Here is a 24,176-nt window from a genome sequence, read left to right as displayed (position 1 = left end):
GGCTGTGTACAGACACTGACACACAGACTGAGCTGCACCTTACTGAGAGTGTTAACTCATGAGGGAGAAAATTGTTTTGCTGTAAGGCATCAAAGACACTGAAGCCCGTTTGTGAGGTTTTAGTGTGAGTTAATCCAGTCAATTGCTCGGTCAGCAATTAGTTAAGACTGCAGTAGCATATCCTTTCCTCAGTGGATCTCTGCATATAAGAAAAATACAAAAATGTTTGGATGATGAGTTGTAAGTAAGTGATGAGCTCATTGACAAGTGGTCCAGATGATCGTAGGAACAAGGGATCGTTGCAACCAGTGCAGTGGGTGCAAGGAGTCCTCAGATTTAGTTGTCCATTGTTCTGCCTGTGCTAGTCAGTGTTGTCGCACAATTGTTAGTAGGAAAGAATGATAAATGTTCCAGCCAAAATAAAGTGAAGGAAGAGTGGTAGTCTGACCCTCCACCCCATCAGTGGCAGGGAACAAAGCTCCCCTCAACACAAGACTACTTAAAATTCATGCAACTCAGATTGCAGAATTTTGCAGTTTGCGCCCTTCTTCACATCCCCTTACATTTTTTATTTGGCATGGCAGCACACCCTGGATATCAGGACATTCCAATAGATCTGTGCTCTCAAATTGTTCCAAAAACTCTGCATCCTAGAGGCAAATAGGTTTGTTTTCCTAAAATATGGTGGATATTTCGTGGTGTGAACTGCATCTCCAGATAAATGTATCTATCAGTCTTCTATTTCCAATATGACTCCCTGAGGATTAGTAGATTATGGTTGAACTTAAAGAACGTAGAAGGCCGTGGAAGCTGTTTGAAAACAGCAGTCTATTGTGCAGGATTTACTCTGTTGTATATGATTCCAAATCCAGATTTGGGCTCTAATACTTGTAGACAGGGATTCTTTCTGTTGAAATACAAGCCTCCCTAATCCTCCTCTCCAGTTCACAATGCAAGAGTGTGTGTGTAGTCCTACCTCATGTTGGTAAACGCACTGGAATTTCACCCTTTTTTCTGTCTCTGCTGAAAAGGTTTTACTTTGGTGGGCTGCCGTGCACTGATAGAGAAACCAGGACAAAAAGGCTTAGGTGATTACCCCAAATGTACAAAGTGCACACTGGTATTGCTAGCATGAGAATACAGATTTAAATCCTGAATGGCCTGACCTCAAATAGCTTCCATCTGCATCTAAGATGTCAAGCTCATAGCTAGCTCATGCAACAGTTAAAGATGTAATCAGGCTTTGAACCTGCTTTTCTTTTTACATAATTATAATTTTTACATGATCATTGCACAGTTATCCAGAAAGTTCACAGCGCTTCACTTTTTCCACATTTTGATTTGTTACATCCTTATTCCTAAATGGATTCAATTCATTTTTCCCCTCAAAATTCTACACACAATACCCAATAATGACTGTGAAAAAAAAGGTTCATATTTTTTTATAAATTTGCAAAAATGTGTACATAAGCATTCACAACCTTTGCTCAATACTTTGTTCTAGCACCTTTAGCAGCCTAAAGTATTTTTGAGTATGATGCTACAAGCTTGGCACACCTGTGCCAACCCTTATGGAAAGAAAATATATTTACCAATATATGATTTAAAATACATTTTAATATATTGTAATATATTATTTTCCATTACATTGACCAATATATTATATATGGAAATAAATGGGATAATATATTGATAATATATTACCAATATATTATAAACTATAATATATATTCATGTAATATATTGCAATATATTGCAGGATACAGCAATGTTTGTCGTTTTCTATATATTGCAATATATGGAACATGAATATATAATATGTGGTTAGATATCCCAAAATATATGCAAGTATGTATTCATAAATAACCACCATAAGGTATGCCCCTTTATATGGGAATATGTATGGGTAAAATATGTAAAGATATAGTGTCACATGTATGCTTCATATATGGTAGAATATATTCTAAATATATCTAAAATTATATGGAAAGATATATTGTACAATGCATGTGTACATATATGATAACATGCCCATACAATGTACAGACATATATGGTGATATTTACATTTAGTCATTTAGCAGACCAGAGTGACTTACAGAAAGTTACAGTAAGTACAGGGACATACCCCGAGGCAAGTAGGATGAATTGCCTTGCCCAAGGACACAGCTTCAATTTTGCGCTTCCGGGAATCAAACAGGCAACCTTCTGATACCCTAACTGCTCAGCCATCTAGAAGGTATTCTAATAAGGTTGTCAACGGCAGTATTTCAAATGGAATCCCGATTCAAACAGTACCACCTGCTAACTGATAATGTGCCCCCAAAAACGGAAATACCGTAAGATTGACATTTATTTAGGGGGAAATGGCTAATTCAAAAGAAGTTTGCTGGAAGCGATCATTGCCAGCATATATTTCAAATATTTTTCCATATAATTTGACCTATATTTAAAATGTATTCCACAATACATTGAACACATGTACATTTATTTCATGTATATCTTTCCATATAATTAGGATTCCCCCGTCAGGAATAGGCTTTAACCTCTTCCCGTTCCTTGGCTCGCCGGCTTGCCAGCAACACTGCGCCCCCTTAGTGAGAACGCACTCAAACATTTTTTTTATTTTTTTTTAGACGGCTAAACATATGATACCTCGTTGGAAAGCTACGATTCTTGTGCTTTCATTGAAATAAACCAATTCAAGCTCAACTCGCAACAGCAAGTACCGTCAACGTCTTTGTCCGGTGACCGTTCCTTCAACAATGCCAGAGAAAAAAGTTTGACTTACCTACGATTACTTCGGAATGTTCCAGATATGCACACAACTCATCAAAACCTCATCTGCTTACATTCCCAAAGGTCCAAAGTATCAAACCATGTCGAGTAGTTGTCCAAACAATGAATTATATCCACACATAGCCACGATCTTGTTGCTTCATTCTTCCATCGTAAATTTTTTTTTGATTTGTGTCACAAACAATCGCTCATAGCAAGAGATCTGGGGTCTCATTTATAAAGCTTGCGTATGCACAAAACGGGGGTGAAAATGTGCGTACGCCACTTTCCACGCAAAGTTTGTGATTTATAAAAAACAAACTTAACGGGAGAATGTGCGGTCCTCCACGCAAACTCTGACCCTCCCGTAGGCCTACGCACATTTTGAAAACAGTTGGAATTGGCGACGCAGATGACCGTACTGTAGTCAGACCGCAGAAATTGAATGTGGGAAGAACATTACTCGTAATATTTATATATTTTGTCTTCCTCACACACGTTTTTTTTCATTCAATTTCATGATTATGATGAAGATTACATCCAGCAGTGTTATTTGCGCTTGTACTGAGTGATTCTTGTTCCATAAACACCTTGTACAATCCAACTCAAATTTTAAATAAAAATTCAGCGCTTCCTCACCATCAGATTGTCCACTATGGGAGTTCAGGAGGGGGAGATTTCCTGACTGCATGGAATACAGGATAACATCACATATCCTACCTTTTAGATAACTGCAGAACATAACTAAATATATTTATTTAATACTGTGCAAATATTCTCATATGTCAAAAACTGGAAATACAGTCGTTAAGCTCCCGTGCAATCGCTACACTCTACTTCCTCGTTATCAGTCCAGACTTTACTAGATTACTGTTCATAACAGTTCTTATAACAGTTAAGTTTTTCTTAACCGCTTTTGTTTTCAAATTGTATCTCGACTCGCAGTATCACTGCCACAGTTGACGCCACTCGCACAGTTTTTAAATTGGTGATCTACCGGCCACCACATTTTCAGAGTTTTCGGGCTCCACCAATAGGCTAACAGTGTCTGAGAAGTTGTCATGCGCTATGATTCACCGTAAAGAACAATCGTATTCCAGGGTCATGATGAGATACTAGATTAGCATTCATGAGGTGCTTTGCATTGACTATATATGGTTAAAAATGGGCGTGTTCAGGGCGGGGTACAATGCTGATTCACGTACGCACACTTGTGGGTAATCTGTGATTTATAAAGGGAACATTGTGTACAGGTGTGCGTACGCACGGTTTTATAAATCTGAATTTTTGTGTGCATACGCCATTTTAGGCTTTTGGGCGTACGTACACTTTTAGTAACAATCCCACGCAGTTTTATAAATGAGACCCCTGAGCAGAGTACAAACGCGCGGATAGTCTTAAAATGGCCGCTACACCCTAAGCTTTTGATCGACACCTCTTTTGACCCAATAGGAGCTTCCATGCCCCGTGACAGCCCTCTAAAGCCAACTAGGTCTGTGTGTCCCGCCCCCCTCCTGCCCCCCCACCCCCTCTACACGATTTTTTCTAACTGGCTTCGACTGGCTCTGAAATTAGCCTTCAAAATAAAAGTCGATTGCGCAATATGTCAGTGTTCTATGAGTGCCAATCCTGGGAATCAGATAAAGCACTCCAATGTGTTCATGCTTCAGTTTTTGTGTTTCAGTTATACTAATGAGGGGTTTAGCTGTTATATATGATAGTTCTAAGTACCACCTTTCATTATAGATAACAATTATACCTTTTTATACTAAGAATTTGACCTTGGTTACATGGGTCATTCTGGAGTCTCCAAAAGAAAACGCCTGGATGTACTCTTATAAAAACCTTAGTCAAATCAGAATATATTGTGGTATTATGTTTGACTTTTGATTTGAATTGGGTAAGGCTTCACCCTGTGGTCCAATGCTGTCTTCCAGCTAATACCTACCACCTCTAGGCCTCTTTAGACCTCTGTTTTCAACACAAACTCTAGGCGGAAATAGAAACTTTCACTTTCCTTGTGTCCAAGCTTGTATTTCTCAACACCAGTAGGACTGACAGGGGTCCTGACAACAAGAAACATAACTTCAGAGTGTCAGCTTTCAAAATAGTCCATTTACATGCATGTACTCCAAATGGTTCAAGAACAGCAGTCAATTTACTTTGGGTATGCTGTTTAGGCGTTTTTGGGAACATTTAACAGGATCCAGAAGAGGTTTAAGGTGACTTGCCCCTGAAGTACCCTGCAAAGTTTCACCTTAATATGTGAAAATATGACTGAATTAGAGCTGTTTGAGCTTGGACCAAATGTGACTATGATTGCCATAGGACAAACATCTTATTTTATTATTCAGTAACTGAACACTGCAAAGTCTAGCTCTTGGAATGGCTCAATTTGATGAGAGGCTGTGCTGGTAAATGAAGATTTCCAGGTTCAACTCCAGACATAGGAGACAACACACGTTTTTGACAAAACAGTTTCTAGTTTTCTGGGTAATCCCGGTGTAACTATCTATTATGTCAATTTTACAATATTTTGCCACTTTGAAGGAGGAATTCGCCATTGCTGCTTGCAGCTATATTTTTTACATATAATTCAAATATATTCTACCATATATTAAACATACATGTGACACTATATCTTTACATATTTTACCAATACATTTTCCCATATAAATCGGAATACATTATGGTGGTATTTATAGATATAAAATAGCATATATTTGGGGATATATAAACACATATATTATATATTAATGTTGAATATGTCGCAACATATGGAAAACGGCAATCATTGCTGAATTCTGAAATATATTGCAATATATTAATATATTTATAATCAATATATTATCCCATGTATTTCCGTACAATATAAATATTAAATCCCATGTATGGACATATATTGCCTAATGTATCACATGATATTTTCCAATATACTGCAACCGTTACTCCTTCCGTAAGGGAAGCCATGGGCAGTTTTTGGGCAGTTTCTCACATTCTTCTTTGCAGGACCTCTCAAGCTCCATCAGGTTGGAGTTTATGCCGCTAAAAAACATCCCCACAGCATGATGCTGCCACCACCATGCTTCCCTATAGGGATGGAATTGGCCAGGTGATGAGCGGTGTCTGGTTTCCTCCAGACACGACGCTTGGCATTCAGGCCAAAGAGTTCAATCTTTGTTTCATCAGACCAGATAATTTTGTTTCTCTTGGTCTGAGAGTCCTTCAGGTGCCTTTTGGGTAACTCCGGGCGGGCTGTCATGTGCCTTTTACTGAGGAGTGACTTCCGTCTAGCCACTCTACCATACAAGCCTGATTGGTGGAGTGCTGCAGAGATGGTTGTCCTTCTGGAAGGGACCATCGGGTTCTTGGTCTCCTCTCTGACTAAGGCCCTTCTCCCCCGATCGCTCAGTTTGACCTGGCGGCCACTCTAGCAAGGGTCCTGGGGTCTCATTTATAAACAAAACAGGGCTGAAAATGTGCGTACGCCACTTCCCACGCAAAGGTTGTGATTTATAAAAAAACAACTTGACAGGAGAATGTGTGGTCCTCCACGCAAACTCTGACCTATCCGTAGGCCTACGCACATTTTGGAGACAGTGGGAATTGGCGACGCAGATGACTGTACTGTAGTCAGACTGCAGAAAGTAAATGTGCGAAGACCGATTCCTTGTAATATATTTTGTTTTCCTCACACACGTTTTTTTCACTCCATTTCATAATTATACATTTACGTTTAGTAGGGCTGTCCCCACTCAGTCGACTAGTCAATTTTTTTTGGTCCATATGCTCTTGTTCGACTAAGATTTTTTTAGTCGAGCTGCCGTATGGCAGTGTGTGATCTCATTCCCGCTTGTGTCATCATTGCTGAATTAACAAAATGTTCTACAGAAATTGTAGATTGTATTTAAGACAAATAAAGCAACTCAAAAAATATATAATTTAAAAGAAAAGGTGTTACTGTTTTCCCTTTCGTTAATCTGTGCTTTGTTTTGGTTTGGTATTTTTCACACGGCACGAGCACAATTGGCTGCAGAACTACAAACTCTGCCATAGCCTACTTTGTCTGTGTAATTAGTCAAAATGGCAAAGAAATCTGTGGTATGGCACAAGGCCGTAGCCATGGAGTCAACATTGGGGGGGATTGTAGCCTACCACCTGAAAAACGTAAGTTGGCCTAGCCCTACTTCGCTCATGTTAACGCGCTGGGTTGAAAAATGAATATACCTATTATAAGAATCACATCCAAAGTGATTGACATTATCTTCTCCAGCCAAGACAACAAGCTCTTCTCCTGCCTGGCCCCCCAGTGGTGAAATCAACTCCCCACCTCCATCAGAGACATAGACTGTTTCTCCACCTTCAAGAGAAGGCTCAAGACGCACTTGTTCTGGGAGTACAATGGTACTTAGGAATGGTTTGCTGAACACAATGCTAGTTTCCTTAAGGATCACATGACTCTTGCTTAGAGACTTGTTGCTCTTGTTGGTTAGTGGTAACTGATTTAAACTGTTGTATTCGCTGCAAAATATTCTATTTTAGTTAATCTTATTGTTATTTTTATTGTTGTTTGCTTTTTCTACAGGTACACTTGCACTTAGAGATTCATGTTGTTTAATTGTAACTTGCTTAACTACATGGTCTTATGGTTCTTCCCTTTGGCACGTATTTTTTTGGTTGTTCACAATGTGTGCTTCTTGTTTTGGCTACCCGCAATGCTTTGGGGCTATCTTGTTGTTATTATCAAGGACCTATGCACTTTGTAAAGCTCTATCTTGGAAGTTGCTTTGGATAAAAGCATCTGTTAAACGAATACATGTAAATGTAAAATCTTTCACTGTTGCACCGTTCCCCACTCAGCTTCTACGTAAGTTTGCATACTGTTCGTAAGTTCAGGCAGTGATAAGCGCGCTCTGATGATTTGCATGTTAAACAAACAATATTTTAATTTGTAGTACATTGTAAGAGATACTAAATACTATCGGCATTCGGTTACAACAGGACTGGTGATACAAGTCTTATCATTTGTAGGCATTTAGCGGTTGAAACTGCAATGTCCAGCAGCCATTGAGTCAGATCGCGAAAATGTTTGTACAAAGTTGTGTTTCAAAGTTCGATTAGCTGATTTTCAGACATTTTAGTCGAGTCTTGGTCGACCAGAGAAAATCCTAGTCGGGGACAGCCTCATTTAGCAGACGCTTTTATCCAAAGCGACTTCCAAGAGAGAGCTTTACAAAGTGCATAGGTCACTGATAATGACAACAAGATAGCCCCAAATAATTATCCCCAGATAATTACATTTACATTTATTCATTTAGCAGACGCTTTTATCCAAAGCGACTTCCAAGAGAGAGCTTTACAAAAGAGCATAGGTCACTGATCATAACAACGAGATAGTCCCAAACATTGCAAGTAGCCAAAACATGAAGCATACATTGTGAAAAAGCTAAACAAGTGCCAAAAGGGAAGACCCATAAGAGCATGCAGTTATACAAGTTACAAATTAAAACAACATGAACCACAAAAGTGCAGGACTGTACCTGTAGAAGAATAATCAACAGTAAAATATTTCACAGCGAGTACAAGACTTAACTTCGTTATATCTACCTAAAAGAGCAACGAGTCACTCAATAAGAGTCATTGTGATCCTGGAGGAAACTAACTAACAAGTCCAGCTAAGCATTCTTAAGTGCCGTTGTACTCCCGGAACAAGTGCGTCTTGAGCCTTTTCTTGAAGGTGGGGAGACAGTCAGTGTCCCTGATGGAGGTGGGGAGCTGGTTCCACCATTAGGGGGCCAGGCAGGAGAAGAGCTTGTGTTGGGACCGGGCAGTCTTGAGCGGTGGGACCACCAGGCGGTTGTCTGAAGTAGACCGTAGGTGACGGGTGGGGGTGTAAGGTTGCAGGAGAGACTTGATATAGACGGGTGCAGTCCCGTTCACTGCTCTGAAGGTCAGTACCAGGGTCTTGAATCTGATACGGGCATTGATGGGTAGCCAGTGGAGAGAGATGTGGAGCGGGGTAACATGGGAGCGTCTGGGTAGATTGTAGACCAGGCGGGCCGCTGCATTCTGAATCCTCTGAAGAGGGCGGGTTGCACATGCTGGGAGACCAGCGAGCAGCGAGTTGCAGTAGTCCAACTTGGAGAGGACCAGTGCTTGGACTAGCAGCTGGGTGGAGTGCTCAGACAGGTATCTCCTGATCTTCCGGATGTTGTAGAGGGTAAATCTACAAGACCGGGAGACTGCGGCGATGTGGGCCGTGAGGGAGAGGTCGTCATCCATTGTAACCCCAAGGTTCCTGGCAGAGGATGAGGGGGTCACCGTCGCAGATCCCAGGGTGATTGACAGATCGTGGAAGATGGAGGGTTTAGCTGATGAGAAGTTCTGTTTTGGCGAGGTTCAGCTGGAGGTGGTGCTCGGTCATCCAGGCGGAGATGTCTGCGAGGCAGGCCTCAATCCTAGCTGAGATCCCCGGATCGGTCGGGGGGAACGACAGGTACAGCTGAGTGTCGTCGGCGTAGCAGTGGTAGGAGAAGCCATGGGAGGTGATGATTGGTCCAAGTGAGGTGGTGTACAGAGAGAAGAGGAGGGGTCCAAGGACGGAGCCCTGTGGGACACCGGTGGAGAGCTGGTGAGGGTCTAACAGTTTGCCTCCCCAGGAGACCTGGTAGGATCTTCCCGAGAGGTAAGGTGAGATCCACTGGAGTGCAGTGCCAGTGGTGCCCATCTCAGAAAGTCTGTAGAGCAGGATCTGGTGGTTAACCGTGTCAAACGCTGCAGAAAGGTCCAGCAGAATGATGACGGATGACCTCAAAGCCGCTCTGGCCAACTGGAGGGCAGTGGTGACTGAAAGGAGGGCAGTCTCTGTGGAGTGGCTGGTCTTGAAACTCGATTGGTTGGGGTCAAGCAGGTTGTTCTGAGAGAGAAAGTTAGACAGGTAACTCTGGCCTGTTTTAAGGCAGAGGGGAAGGTGCCAGAGGTAAGAGAGGAGTTTAGGACATGGAGCAGAAAAGTTATGATAGAGGGGGAGATGGTTTGAAAGAGAGGGGAGGGGACAGGATCAAGGGGGCAGGAGGTGGGGCGATGAGAGAGAATGAGGTCAGAGAGTTCTGACTCGGACAGGGGAGAGAAAGAGTTTAGACATTTAGTTGGGTCAGTCATGGAGGGTGAGAGGGTAGGAAAGGTGGGTTTAGGGAACCGACTGTTAATGTCGGCGACTTTTTCCTCAAAGGAGGAGAAGTCGTCTGCTGTCAGGGTGGAGGGGGGGGTGGGGGAGGTGGGTTAAGAAGGGTGGAGAAGGTAGAGAAAAGTTTGTGGGGGTTTGAAGCAGTTAATTTTGTTAAGAAAGTAGAGGGTTTTAGCACCAGTTATGTGAGTAGAGAAGGATTAAAGGAGGGAGTGATACTTATCAAGGTCCAGACCGTCTTTGGACTTGTGCCATCTCCTCTCAGCTGCTCGAAGGGCGGACCTCTCTTCACGAATAACATCCGTAAGCCACGGGCAGGAGGGAGAAGATCGCGCAAGCCTGGTTGACAGGGGACAGAGAGAGTCAAGTGATGCAGTTAAAGTGGTTAACAGGGTGTCAGTGGCAGTGTTAGTGGGGTGGGACGAGAACTCGTCGATGGGAGGGAGGGAGGGAGGGAGGGAGGATGTTACAACAGAGGAGAAATGGGAGGGGGATAGGGAGCGGAGGTTGCGCCGGAAAGTTATGAGGGGAGGTAGGAGGGGTTGGGGGGAGAGAGACAGAGAATTTGATAAAGAAGTGATCAGAAATTTGCAGTGGGGTTACAGAGGTTAAGTCAGTGATACAGTAATTATCATGAAGATTACATCAAACATTGTTATTTGCGCTTGTATTGAGTGATAATTGTTCCATAAACACCTTGTACAAGCCAACTCAAATTTTACATCAAAACTCAGCGCTGTTTCACCATCAGATTGTCCACTACTGGAGTGCAGGAGGGGGAGATGCCCCAACTGCATGGAATACAGAATAACATCACATATCCTACCTTTACATAACTGCAAAACACAGTGTAGCCTATAACTAAATATATTTCTTTAATAGTGTGCATATATCATCATATGTCAAAAACTGGAAAAACAGCCATTAATTAATGCACAAAATCTTATAAGCTCCTGCGCTATTGCTACACTACGTCCTCGTTATCAGTCCAAACTTTAAAAGCATACTGTTCATAACAATATCAATGTTTACGGATACGCTTTTGTTTTCAAATTGTTACCTCGCATTGCTTTTTTTATTTATTGGTGATCCCGCTGCTGTGGCCACCAAATAGGTCTAATGTGTTTTTTTGCTCCTCCACCTCGCCTACAAGTATTTAAATGTCAGTGTCTGAGAAGTTGAGCCTTTTCGTTCTTTTCCTTCCTGACGCCATGATTCAACGTAACGTAAGAACAATCGCATGCCAGGGCCATTAATATACTGGATTAGCATTAATTTGCATTAACCATTTACATTTTACATTTACATGTATTCATTTTTCAGACGCTTTTATCCAAAGCGACTTCCAAGAGAGAGCTTTACAAAGTGCTTAGGTCACTGATAATAACAACAAGATAGCCCCAAAGCATTGCGGGTAGCCAAAACAAGAAGCACACATTGTGAATAACCAAAAAATAAGTGCCAAAGGGAAGAACCATAAGAGCATGTTGTTAAGCAAGTTACAATTAAACAACATGAATCTCTAAGTGCAAGTGTACCTGTAGAAAAAGCAAGCAACAGTAAAAATAAGATTAACTAAAATAGAATAGAATTTATGGTTAAAAACGGTGTCTTACAGGTGTGCGTGCACACGGAGTCCTACGCACAGTTTTATAAATGAGACCCCTGGTGGTTCCAAACTTCTTCCATTTACGGATGATGGAGGTCGCTGTGCTCACTGGGACCTTCAATGCTGCAGAAATCTTTCTGTAGCTTTGGACTCCAATCAGGTTGTAGAAACATCTCAAGGATGATCAGTGGAAACAGGAAAGTGTTTCCCATACATCCATTTATTAGTGGTGGCCCGCCACAATAAAACATTGACCACCACAAAATAATTAAATGATTGTATATTTTTTTACTTTTTAAACATGGCTAAACAAATATTTAATTGAAGAGTGCATTGATTCGGTCAGCCCCTTCTTGCTCCGCACCCGTTTTCTCTCTCACTACAACGGACCCATCTGTCAATAGCCCCCTCTCTCCGTACAATCTCTGAATCAATGACAAACGTTTTTTTCCCTCAGAGAAGATGGAAGGAGAATCAATTTGGAGTTTACCATGGCAAGACCCGATCCCAATGTCCACCCTCATAGACTCACAGATTTTGAAGTCTGTAAGGGCTTAGGGCTGTCCCACTGTCAAATCATCAAGTGCACAAGGGCTTTTTTGCAGACATTTTGAGCCCTTGATGCACCCTTTTTGTAAGTCTGCATTTTTGCCACGAGGGTTACCAGAGGAAGCCCAGTAGTGAGAGAAAAGTCCTGGCAAATCTGCCTTATAAAACAAAAAAGAAGAACAAACATGGCATGGAAGGAGCAACTAACCCTGACGCAAACATATTTAGAAATAAAAGTTAACATGTAAGGTTAAACACAAAGCTGATGGTTAATATAGTCAGAAATGTGTGTAGTTTGTCCTTTGATGATAAATTCGGGGATTAGGGTTTAGGGGGGGACATTGGGATTGGGCCTTAGTATCATAATTCCCCTGTCAAATTTGTACAAAATTAATATTTAAGTTAAATATAATAAGCATAGTTAAATACATTCGGCAAATAAGAATATGAATTCAACGTAATGTTAAGGTTACATAGAGCAAAAATATATATATTGCTTGTTGAAGTCCTTATGTACACACATCTAACCGATACTAAGACCTAGGTTTGGGCTAAGCCCCTAATGTTTACAACAACTGGCTTTGCTCCTGCCTACCCAACCCAGTCTCATACTTCTGCGCATTTATGACACAGGTTTATACTTCAATTTTGCGTGCCATATACGCGCCAAATCCAGTGTACGAAATACCCGTCAATATTCGGTGGGGTCCCCATCTCCGATTGTTGCGCAAAAACGATCTAAATTTGCTCAATATGCAGTAGGCAGGGATGGACTGGGAGTAAAAATAGGCCCTGGACTTTGATCCAGACCGGCCCACCAGAACCGACCCCGTATATGCCACCACAGTGCCCTGCTAATGCATGCACATTCTTGGTTGATGTGATGTTAGGAGGGAGTTCCACAGTTAATGCGAACACGCACAGCGTGCAAGCAAAATGTTTGGGCTGATTTGAGCAAAAATTTGTAGAAAAAAAGCTTTTGTAAAGCTTTGTAAAGCTTTTTTAGAAAAAGATTTTTTAGAAAAAAAAGCTGTTTGGATGCACGTTGTTTTATAACAAGGAGGCAAAGTTGTGCATTACAATGCAGACATGACAATTATTGGAACCAATCTGGCGCACTTACAAGAGCAATTAACTGAATAAATGCCAGGTATAGCCTATCGGAGACAGTTGTGGTCTTTCCATGTGCCCACCTGCTGAATAATACACTCTGTTTAGCTTTCGCTTGTTTGCCATTGACTTTTGCCATTGCCATGCGCACATGGCTATACGTGCACAGGACCTGCTGGCTCTGCTTGGCATTTTTTTATTTTTATAAATGTTTTGAATTCTGAATACTGGACATTGTGAGCTTAAAAACATTTTAGTGACCATTAGTGACATTTATTAGTGGTATTTATTTATTTTGAAAACATTTGAGACCCCCTTCAAATTTTGCTTTTGAGGCTTTCAGGGGGGCTCATGGGTTAATCGGGGGTGTTGAGCCCCACGGATTCCCCGTATTTTGCACACTGGCCAAATCCCTGTTTTGCATGCAGTTCATACACAAATTCCTCCCATTAATTTCTATCAGTAGCGGAGGGGGGGAGGGTTCTATTTTTTTCTCTACTTCTCAATTTTTCTTTGGTAACAAAACATTGATTGTATCCATGGTAGACAAGTTTACTAAATATAGTTTTTCCATATAGTTGTGTTCCATCTCTTCGCAAATATATCACATTCCTTCTTTGTAGGTGAGATTATTATTGTGGCACAGTGTTCCTGGGCTAGTTGTATGAACAAGGATTATCGTGATAACCAGGTAGTTTTAGTGTCTCATTCATTCCTGTTACTCCATCAAGCATGGGGATTAACTAAAAGATAATTGTACTAAATATATAAACATTTTCAATTTGTTTAATTGACGTAGAGACGTAGTAGACGTACAGTAGAATAAACGTTGAGTAAACTTTCGCAGTTTGAGCATCGCTTCGCTGATTTCAGGAGAATGGCTGAGAAATTTGCTGTGATGAACCCAAAACATTTTTGTCACCCTAATGCTGCTCGGAAAGCGCTTGCAGAGTTCTATTCGGAATATCTGTCTTAGGCCGATGATGTGGTTGATGAATTTGTTACACTTCGTATTATGTACCGTAAGCTGAGCATGGAAAAACATGACCTAAACACACACCGCATCCTACCATTTCTCATTGACAACGACATGGACCGTGCTTTCCCCAACCTTGCCATTCTTTATCACATTTAGGTACTTGACAATTCCGATAAGCAGTGCTAAGGCAGAGAGGACTTTCAGCCGTCTGAAGTTAATAAATAATGTGCTTGTATTTTGACCTGTGTGTAGGCTATGAGTTTGCTGGTTTTGAGAGATGCACAATACATGTCAGTTCGGAAAAGAAAATGATTAGTTTAGTGGAATTTTAGTTCAATCGTAGCATGCCTGTAGGTGGTCAACTACAGTGCACATCATGCTTGTCTGTTTTTTTTTCATGGGGGCTTGGTTTTGCGTGTAGCTTGCCCAAATTGTTGCTGAAAGAATTGTTATATAGGCCTATGTTTGTTTATTATTAGTTGTCACTGTTAGGATGACTATAGGCTACTGTCTTCAACTTCATTTTGGGGGGCTTATGACCTATTATCGTTGAATTTGAATATAGTGTATTTGGTAAATGGACAGATCATTAAACCCATGTTATGCATGGATTTGTATAGGCCTACTGTGTGTGAAAGATTCTAATGAATGCTGAATGCACGGCTAGTGGCCTAGGCCTACATTTTGTTCGCACATAAGGGGCTATGATGACTGAACACATTTATTATATAGGCTAATATGTGCTGTTCACAATAGAGGTTGCCATTGGTTACTGTTTATTGTTATATTTTATTGCACTGATAAATGTTAATAACAGGGGGGCCCCCAATCAGTTTCCGCCCCCCCTGACACACAACCCTTGCTCCGCCCCTGATTTCTATCAACAGAAAATGCGTCTATATCATTCGTAGAACGTCATCAACTCTTTATCGATTATGCATCATCCTCCAGAGTCGGATTTTAGTCCGACGCAGTCGTACGTAGGTAGTTATCATTGAGATAATAGTTGTCTCGAGTTATACAGAGTTAAATCAGAAAAAAAATTAAAAAATAATCTCCATAATTTATCCCCATGATTGCCCACTCAGGATATCTGCCAGCCCGCCCTTCCATAGCTGGCAAGAACCAGGGGCCTATTCCATAAAGGCCGCTCAAAAAAGCTAGACTTGAAAGTCCTAAACCAGACTTGAATAAGTTTAATTAGTCAAGCGGGGCTTCAGCGGTTCCATAAAGGCCATTTCAGCTCACGCAGTCCTACTAATTCAAGTCAGATTTACTTAGTCAAGCTAATTGCGCGTGCACCCTATTTTTTAACAGCCCGAGAAGTAAAACATGGATCATACAATCCACCACGGCAAAAGCAATCCACACGGCCACATGACTTCTTCCAGAAAGAACGTCCCCTTTAAATTGTGTACAATGACAGCTCCCTCATCCACCGCTTCAATCAAAGTAAAATGACACGCCGTGATTGACGTCGTGAACGTAGACCTTCGTTGATTAAAAAATACCCTCTAAACTAATCTAAATGGACTTTTTTTGACATTGTTTAAAATAAATAGCCTACTGTTAATTAAAACATTATCCAGTTGCCTAGTGCTTAATTTTTAACATGAGTTTTGTGTCGGGGAAATGGGGGGCGGATTTAGGTTTGTTTTGCAATTGTAGGCTACTGTAAACAATGATATTGCTATGATAATTATACTTGGATAATTTAGATTGAGATGTAGGCCTATGCCTGATGCCTAAACATTTGAAATCACAAACTAACATCCATACATTTAACGGCTATGGTGCGTAGCCTATCAAAGCATTGTTCATCATTGTTTAATGCATTAGGCTAAATGTTGTAGCCTATGTAGGCTATTTACGTTGATTTATTATCAATGTTAAACTGATGAAATAAGAAAAGGAGAATATACGTGGTAAATCATCGTCTTCCCGTTGGGTCAATGTTACAGGGACGTCTGGTTAAGCACCAAGTCACGCTAAGCCTGACAGTTAGTATGACCCTGACCAGACTAGTTTCGTAGCCTAAGTTGCCATAGTAACCGAGTTCGAACTACGTTGAGCTAGCTTTACGGAACCGAATGAACAAGAAATGAGTCCGACTAACTGACATAAGTCTGGCTTATTCGGTAAACTCGCTTTATGGAACAGGCCTCAGGCCTGTATACAGCCTATATGCAGTATGTATATATTAGGGCTGTCAAACTATTAAAATATTTAATCGCGATTAATCACATTAATGTCATAGTTAACTCGCGATTAATCACACATTTTTATCTATACTAAATGTCCCTTGATTTCTTTTTGTCCCATTATTTGTTCTCATTTTAATGCTCTATCAACATGGAAAAGTGGATCGGCTTGTTTTGTGCAAATATTTTTTTATTGAAAACAACATTGGCATGTAGTGTTCAATTTCACACAATTACATTTCATACCTTTTCACACTAACAGCCCCTTCAACACCCCTTTCTAAGGGATCAAAATAGGGCAATACAAAATACAATTATAAAGTGCACATGTAAGGTAAACTAGGACTCTATTCACCAGAGGCTCATCAACCCAGCCTCTTATTTCAGAAAAAATTAACATATGAAAGAATTAACAGTAACCAATAAAAGGCCTACTACTTCTTTGCTTTGAGCCAGTTACTCAAACAGACAAGCCTGTTGACATTTTCAGACAACAGGGAAGCTCGCTTCTTTTGAACAACATGCCCAGACAGTGAAAACAACCTTTCAGATGGTACAGATGTGGCTGGTGTTGCCAAGTACTTGCGTGCAAGGCAGGCAATATCACTGTGTGCCCCTTCATGTGTGGACCACCATTCCTGGGGACAGTCATCCATGCCAGCAAGAGGCTCTGCCTTGTAGCGCTCCAGACATTGCTCAATACTGTCCTCCTCTTCATCAGACGAAGACTCGTGTGCAAGCATGAGAGATGGTTTCTTCATAGGAGGCTCAGGCGTGATTTGGTTAACTGACTGTGCAGGCCTCTCCATTTCCAGGAGCAAGGCGCGGATCGCATCCCACACCTCAGCCCTGTGAGGTTTGCCCAGACACTTGAGGTCCTTAAACCTTGAAATCAAATGCAACTTTAATGCAAGTACAGGTATAACCAAATTGCAACAATACCCCGATCTCTACAGTGTTAAATTCAAAAATACAAAGTAAAGAAGCAAGCAACCTAACAAAACACACTGGGAGAAACAATGCTGAGAATGAGGATGAGTGTAAGAATGAAGCATGGCTATCTGACCTTGGGTCAAGTGCTGTCGCAACTCTCAGCCATGTGATGTTGGTCTTCTCCTTGCGACCTTCCATGTCTGCTGCGAAGGTTTCTTTGAACTTGATCATGTAAGCTGGGTCGTCCTCAGTGACCTCCATCACTCGCGACAGATGACATAATGCTGGCAGCACCGCTGAGCAAGACACAAATGTCTCTCCTCCCAGAAGTTCAGAAACATACCTGCAATAATATAGAGAAGCACTTTAGTGGGGAACTAGTTAGGCCTACTGTAATTCACACAGAGTTCTCTCACTCATATATTTCACACATGCATAGCTGCAGGCACATAAACACACACACCAAACAATAACGTTATTGTTCTGACACAGACCTACTTTGATTATTAAACAAACAGATATACACACACAGCACGAATACACAATAAATTACCTGCAGTGCTCCAACACAGCCTCGAGCTTCTTCAGTTTCTCCAGCTCAGTAGCTGTTGGCATGGCGACATTGGTTGTGTGCAGGGCCAGTGCATCTCTCAGAGGTTCAGCATTCCGCTGAACACGCTTGATCATTTCCAGGGTACTATTCCATCTGGTTGACACTTCCTGTGCGAGTGATTCTTTATTCTGATATTGTGCGACTTGTTGCTGCTCGAGCTCCGCTTGGTTTGCTGGGCTGTGCTTAAAATGTCCCACAACTTTTCTTCATTTTGCCAATGCGCTGTCAAACGGGCTGTTGGTTAGAGAAACCGTGACGGCTCGGTGCACAATGTGTGCGATGCACGGCATGTGCTCAAAGGGGAGCTGCCTGGCCGCTGCAATCATGTTGCGTGCACTATCAGTGGTCAGTGAGACAACTTTGTGTTGAATGTCCCACTCTCTAGCTACTTGCATAAAGTGCTCTGCAACAGCATCAGCGAAGTGTCTATCTTCTGTCTTTAAAACAGTCAAAGCATGCGACTGAAGTTTCCACTGTGGATCAAAGTAATGGGGTGTGACCCCGAGGTAGTTGTGATTACTGAGGGAAGTCCAGTAATCACCAGTGAACGCAAATGCTTTTGTCTTCTCCAACGCCTGCTGTACCTTAAGGCCGTTATATGCTACTCCGTACTATACGATTACGGACACATGGGAAGGGCCTACGCATAGTTGGAACGCCCTGAAACGCCCTCTCCGTCGTCTGCAGGGCCGACGGAGACCTTTCCCGTGCACCGTTTAAATTCCTGTCGATCCGTCGTGCCGTGCTGTACGCGACGGATACCCCTTGGCCGTGATTGGTCCGCTACGACATCATTTCCAAACGACATCATTTCCGACTTCGACAGAAAGGCGTTTTCTCTAAGGTCGTCTTTTTGAAAGACGTCTGTGATGAGAACTTCTTGGAGATTAATTTTATTGTGAGCTAGTTTATGCTCTACTCTAGCAAATTCAGAAACGTGAGTTTGTTGTCTGTGCACTGACTGCCACAGTTTAGTGACCTAGAGTAGTACATTGTAGTTTTGACTGTAGCCTACATACAGTTTGTATGGATCTTTTTGTTTCCAATTATATCAGTCTTTTTGTTTATCATTTTTCACATTGGATTATACACTTGGTGGAGAAATGAATTCACAAAACCAGAGCCTTGTCTATATCGCAGGGGTGTCAAACCCATTTTCACCGAGGGCCACATCAACATGGTTGCCGTCAAAGGGCTAGTTGTAACTACGATGTAACGTCAGTAACGATGTAAAAACATGGTGTTTTTGTTGTAGCTTTTGTGAACATAGGGCATATTATGCTGCAATTTAAGTCCGCCTTTTAATTCTTGGACAATCTGCTGTTTTTCTTGGAGGATACATTTGCACATTTTTCTCAGTGTTTGGTGACAAAATGCAAGCGCGCATAGCGCAAGAGCAAAACTTGTTTTGCCCTTCATCTGAACGCAGAATAGCTTTTTAAACTTCATGGTAAATAAACATTGCCGTTTTCCAATAGCCTAGGTAAAACCTTGTCTAATGAAGGTGATGTCTTCATCATTGCTGGCTCCAAATTGTCGATAAGGGAAGCAGAAACATGCTAGCTTGGCTGAGTACTCTAACCAAGTTCGAGAGCGATACCAACTTGGGTTGAATGCCCGAGGGCCTTGGCTGAAAATGCACATGGGGTACGTTCGCAGAACCGGCTGCATTGGAGTGCTGTCATTCAAACCATGCTCGCCTTCACCCAGTTAAACTTTGCGTTTAACACTGATGTGCATACACTGTTTTCTAAAGGCGGGATGTCGTCACTTTGCCGTAACACAATTGAAATGCATGGTGAGAGATGTCGTTTATGGTCAATGCACGCTGTAAAGCAGCGTAGACTTATTTCAATAGCCCATTAATCTTCCGCGGGCCACATAAAATGACGCGGCGGGCCTTGAGTTTGTCTTAATATTATAATATAATATTATGTGACTGCACCTGCTGCACTCATCGTCTGACTAGTGACAGCTGGTAAGAGTGTCACACGTGTGATGAGAGGTGGGAGATAAACGACGACGATTTCTAACTTACAAAGACGCAACAAAGCAACGTGTTTTCGACAAAAAAAAACGCTTCTCCACCTACTGTTCTGGCGGTGAATTGTTTTCAGCACCCCCAGCCTTCGGAGAACCATAAAGGCAACATAAATGCTAATTAATCCGTCCTATCCGGCCGCCCGCCCATCCGTAACGGAGTCGGAGTACCATACTGGCACCTTTAGCTTTCTCCGTTTCGTGCAATGTCTGTACGTGGCTTGTAATGGTAGCTCTAGAAGGCAATTCGTAGGTCCAGTCGTTGGATGCAATGCGAATGATATCAGCTAAACCCTCGTCCTCCACAACGTTAATAGGCCTACATGCAGTAGCCACCCATTTAGCTATGGCTGCAGTAACTTTCTTTTTAGTTGTGTTGTCCATGGGCTTCTGTCTGAAGTCATCCATTGTCGCCTGGCTTTGACGAGGAGGCGCAGATTTAGCGTCAGCAGTGTGTTTGGCCATCAAGTGATATTTTAGACTAGATGTGCTGCGATGATAGCTTAGTTCACAACTACAAAAGATACAGATTACTTTGGTTTTATCAACTGAACCATTTGGCAACTTTTATAAGTGAACTTTCCATTAAGAATTGTATTGTCAGCCATTTCGGCGTCTCGCGCTGGCCACTCAAAACGTTAGCCTACAGGTGTAGTCGACTTCATGACAGCCGACAGCAGGCTGCAGCTGCCTGACTTGAGGCAGTGAATGCCATTGGCTGCCGGCAGCCGGCGCTGCATGAAGTCGAACATACCTTACTCTTTGGCCGGCTCGCAAGTGCGGCGGGCCTGTTGTTTTGTTTCCGGTCTAGCTAGATCTGGTGTGGTGTTGTAGTTTTTCTAACGTTACTAGTTGTCGCAACAGCATGTAAAAAAAACCCTACAAATTGCGTTAATCGCGCGATAAAAAAAATTAACGCCGTTAAAATGGGTTTGCGTTAACGCCGTTAATAACGCGTTAAACTGACAGCACTAATATATATATATATATATATTGCCTCTGTGATCTTTTTTCTTATTTTCATTTACAAGAATGCTGCTTGGTGTTGGTGGCAAATAATTGTTGGAATGCTGCTTCAGCATTAAAAGACTATGAGCACCACAACTACTACCACTTCTGATACTGATATATCTTATGCCACTACTACAATTACTAATTCTGCAGATGCTTCTAATATCTCTTTTACTAACTGCTAATGGTACTTTTTTGTTCTACTACGCCACTGAGTGCGTTCACTTGACCATGAGAAACTCGATAGCCATTGTCGGTTTATGCCAATAATACGATTACTCCGTTTACATGTGTAATTAGTAGTGATGGGGGAAACTAAGCTTTCCAAAGCAACAAGCTATTTGACACAATAGACCAATTATCACCCTACGTCACACAACTGTCAAGCAGGCTCAACTGCGCATGTCGGTTGCAAAAGACAAACTTCTCCTCGGTCTATAACTCTCGTTCAGGTCATCATGTGTAAAATTATGAACTTTGTGACATGACGTGAAGACATGGTTGCCGCTCGACTATGCGGTCTGTACCGGGCGACATTCTCACTAAAATTTCAAGACTTTTGTGACCCAAATAAAAATTCTGATGTGACAGATCATTGGGTAATCGCTTTCTCTCTTATAGGCTTGTCCTCCTTGACGTTTTTGGTCTTTTTAAATCTAACTATTTGTATTATCAGTGTGGTCCTTTTGCCATTTAAAATGCTATCCTTTCCCGGTTTTCTGTAGCCACATTGCGCGCGCATCCCGATTGTTTACAAACAAATAATCGGTCTATTGTCTCGAAAAAGTATCGCTTTTTCGAAGTGTTCGATACATTTTCTCCATAGGGACATCTGCTGGTCAGTTTATGGTATGGCGACTGTATCGAGTGATGGAAGGAATCAAGTGACGTTAAGTCTTTGAGACTTCAGTCTCACAATTGTCATTGACAACTTGATAAATAAAGGTTATGTGACAAATGTTTCGATTTGCAAGTGTCAAATGTATATTGTTGTATTATAAACAACGTAACGTCTTCGCTACTTTACGTTTATAATATTTATTTTTAGGTTCTTATAACATTAATTACACAAAAATCCTAACTGAGTATGGTCTCGTGGCAAGAACGTAGCCCCTCATCCAGACAAAGTGAGATTGCAGCCGCGTATTTAGCCCGTTTTAGTGGAAGTATATGCTAAATGAATCATTATTATATGATCATGTAAGCTAGCGGTTAAGGTTTTGGAACATGCTTTTGCAACCGGGAAAGGGATGGCCACATTTGAAGGCTGGTAAAACTAGAGAAAGATGTAGGCTATGTGCTTGTGTACACCTACTATCTCATATCTGTATCTATCTCTGTCCATCTAGCTCTGGCAATCTATCTTTATCTCTGGCTCTGTCAATGAATGTATTGTATAGCATCGGTAAATAGGCCTGATGTCTTTTTAAGCGTATTCGTCCCACCTGCTCGTGTGACGTCCGAAGCTTCGACTCTGATCACGTGGTTTTTGCCCATTTGAAACCACGCTCGACAGGTTTTTGTTGGTACCAATTGTTTCGAAAGGTCGATACTGCTTCGTGAGCACGGTATCGAGCGTAACATCACTAGTAATTAGTTATGCGATTACTCAAACACATGATTCTTTTTATTAATCGTTGTATGCTCCACGGACAAAATTGCACCATCATCCTTCTGCAACAAAGTCGCCGTGTCTTCCTGTATCAGCCCTATTGTTGTTTCATTCAATCAACACATTGAATCCTACTAGGAAAGCCGAGTAAATGCACTCAAAGATAGGCTACATCTGCTACTGATATTACTATCCCAACTAATTTCAGCTGTTAAAACTATAATAATCTTGTTACAACTAGCTAGCTTACTTCTTCTTCTTCTGTTTAACAGTTCAACTTTCAGCTTCTCCCGCATTGTAGACTATTTAAGCTCTTAGCTTTGTTAGATGATGTAGTTCAGCTTCCACACTGCCTCTTAAAATTAAACTTTTTCTTTGATTGCTTCACAACGTTCAAACAAACAAATTATAATACTTTTATTTCCAAGGCACCTTTCTCGGCACTCAAGGACAGCGTACAGAGGTACAAAAAACATTAAAAGCAGCAGAAAAAGAAAGAATACAACATTAAAAACAACAGAAGGAAGAACTGCAATTGACATTAAGTGGAATAAGCAGTGTTAAACAGATTTGTTTTGAGTAGTGATTTGAAATGGGGAAATCAACCGATATTTCTAAGTTGGAGTGGTAATGAGTTCCAGAGACGGGAAGCAGAGCGACTGAATGCTCTGAGGGAGCGGGAGGGAGTGGGACCCTGGAGGAGATCAGACAAATATGGAGGGGTGAGGTGTGGAAGGCCTTGAATGTAAACAGGAGGATCTGTCCCTCCGTTCTGTCATCCCATAATCAACCTTCCCCTTTCTCAAGCCCTCTCCTCAGTTTCTCTCTTTTACCCTCTTTATCCCCTCCCCCAGCCTGGCCCCCAGGCTTGCTGACAGGCCTGCCAGAGTGTTGGGATGTTAATAGATGGACCGTAATCAAGTCTGGACTGGGACTTTGAAATGCAGACCGGCCCAAGGCTGTGTATTATTATTATATATATATTTGCATTATGCCGCGGCCGTTTGACCGGCCGTTCGGGAAATCTCTGATGGCCAGTCCAACCCTGACCCTAAGCGTGACGGCAGATCTGAATGTGGACCAGGGGTAGATGACTGGCTTTACTGGAAAGACCATGTAGCCAGGCATGAGTGGTGTTTCCCACGCTGTGTCCCTGTGTATTTATGTGTCTTATCATAAGACTCTTATGGGACCAGTATGAGAGGGGTTGGTATGAGACCAAAGCTACATGTTGAACTACATATTATAAAAGAGCATGATTACCAGTGTCCCTTGAGGGCATTGGTTCACTTATTTGCGAAGAAGGCCAGTCAATGAATTCGACCCATATGCCGGAACCTCCAAAATTGAATTTAAATCAGGTGTCAGGGTTTAGTTATCCTCTTGGTTGCCCTGTCAGTATGTTTACCATGCATTTGTGAAGCACACTTTATCTCAGCCCAATGGCCCTCATTCAGTGTCAGTCATCAATTCAGAAACTCAAACCTGTGACATCTCCACTTCCTCTCCGTCCATCGTGTCACAAGGGCATGGTCGTGTCCGGGGTGCCCATCAAA

The 24,176-nt window shown here is 41.8% G+C and overlaps 2 protein-coding genes across 6 annotated transcripts in view; one reads left to right on the top strand and one right to left on the bottom strand.

Moving 5' to 3' along the window:
* sema4d (sema domain, immunoglobulin domain (Ig), transmembrane domain (TM) and short cytoplasmic domain, (semaphorin) 4D) overlaps positions 1-24,176 on the top strand; it is a 123,380-nt gene that overhangs the window by 31,651 nt on the left and 67,553 nt on the right. The window lies entirely within an intron of this gene.
* LOC146220780 (E3 SUMO-protein ligase ZBED1-like) lies at positions 16,643-18,401 on the bottom strand. The gene is made up of 3 exons (XM_084693978.1): positions 17,898-18,401; positions 17,478-17,687; positions 16,643-17,296 (listed from the first exon to the last, which is right to left on the bottom strand). The coding sequence occupies exons 1-3, from the start codon at positions 18,029-18,031 to the stop codon at positions 16,846-16,848; spliced, it is 795 nt and encodes a 264-aa protein (XP_084550104.1). The 5' UTR covers positions 18,032-18,401; the 3' UTR covers positions 16,643-16,845.

The sequence above is a fragment of the Hypomesus nipponensis genome, chromosome 27 (genome assembly GCF_054491055.1).
Source record: "Hypomesus nipponensis isolate SF chromosome 27, ASM5449105v1, whole genome shotgun sequence".
Classification (NCBI taxonomy): Eukaryota; Metazoa; Chordata; class Actinopteri; order Osmeriformes; family Osmeridae; genus Hypomesus; species Hypomesus nipponensis.
This window is presented reverse-complemented; position numbering and strand designations above follow the sequence as displayed.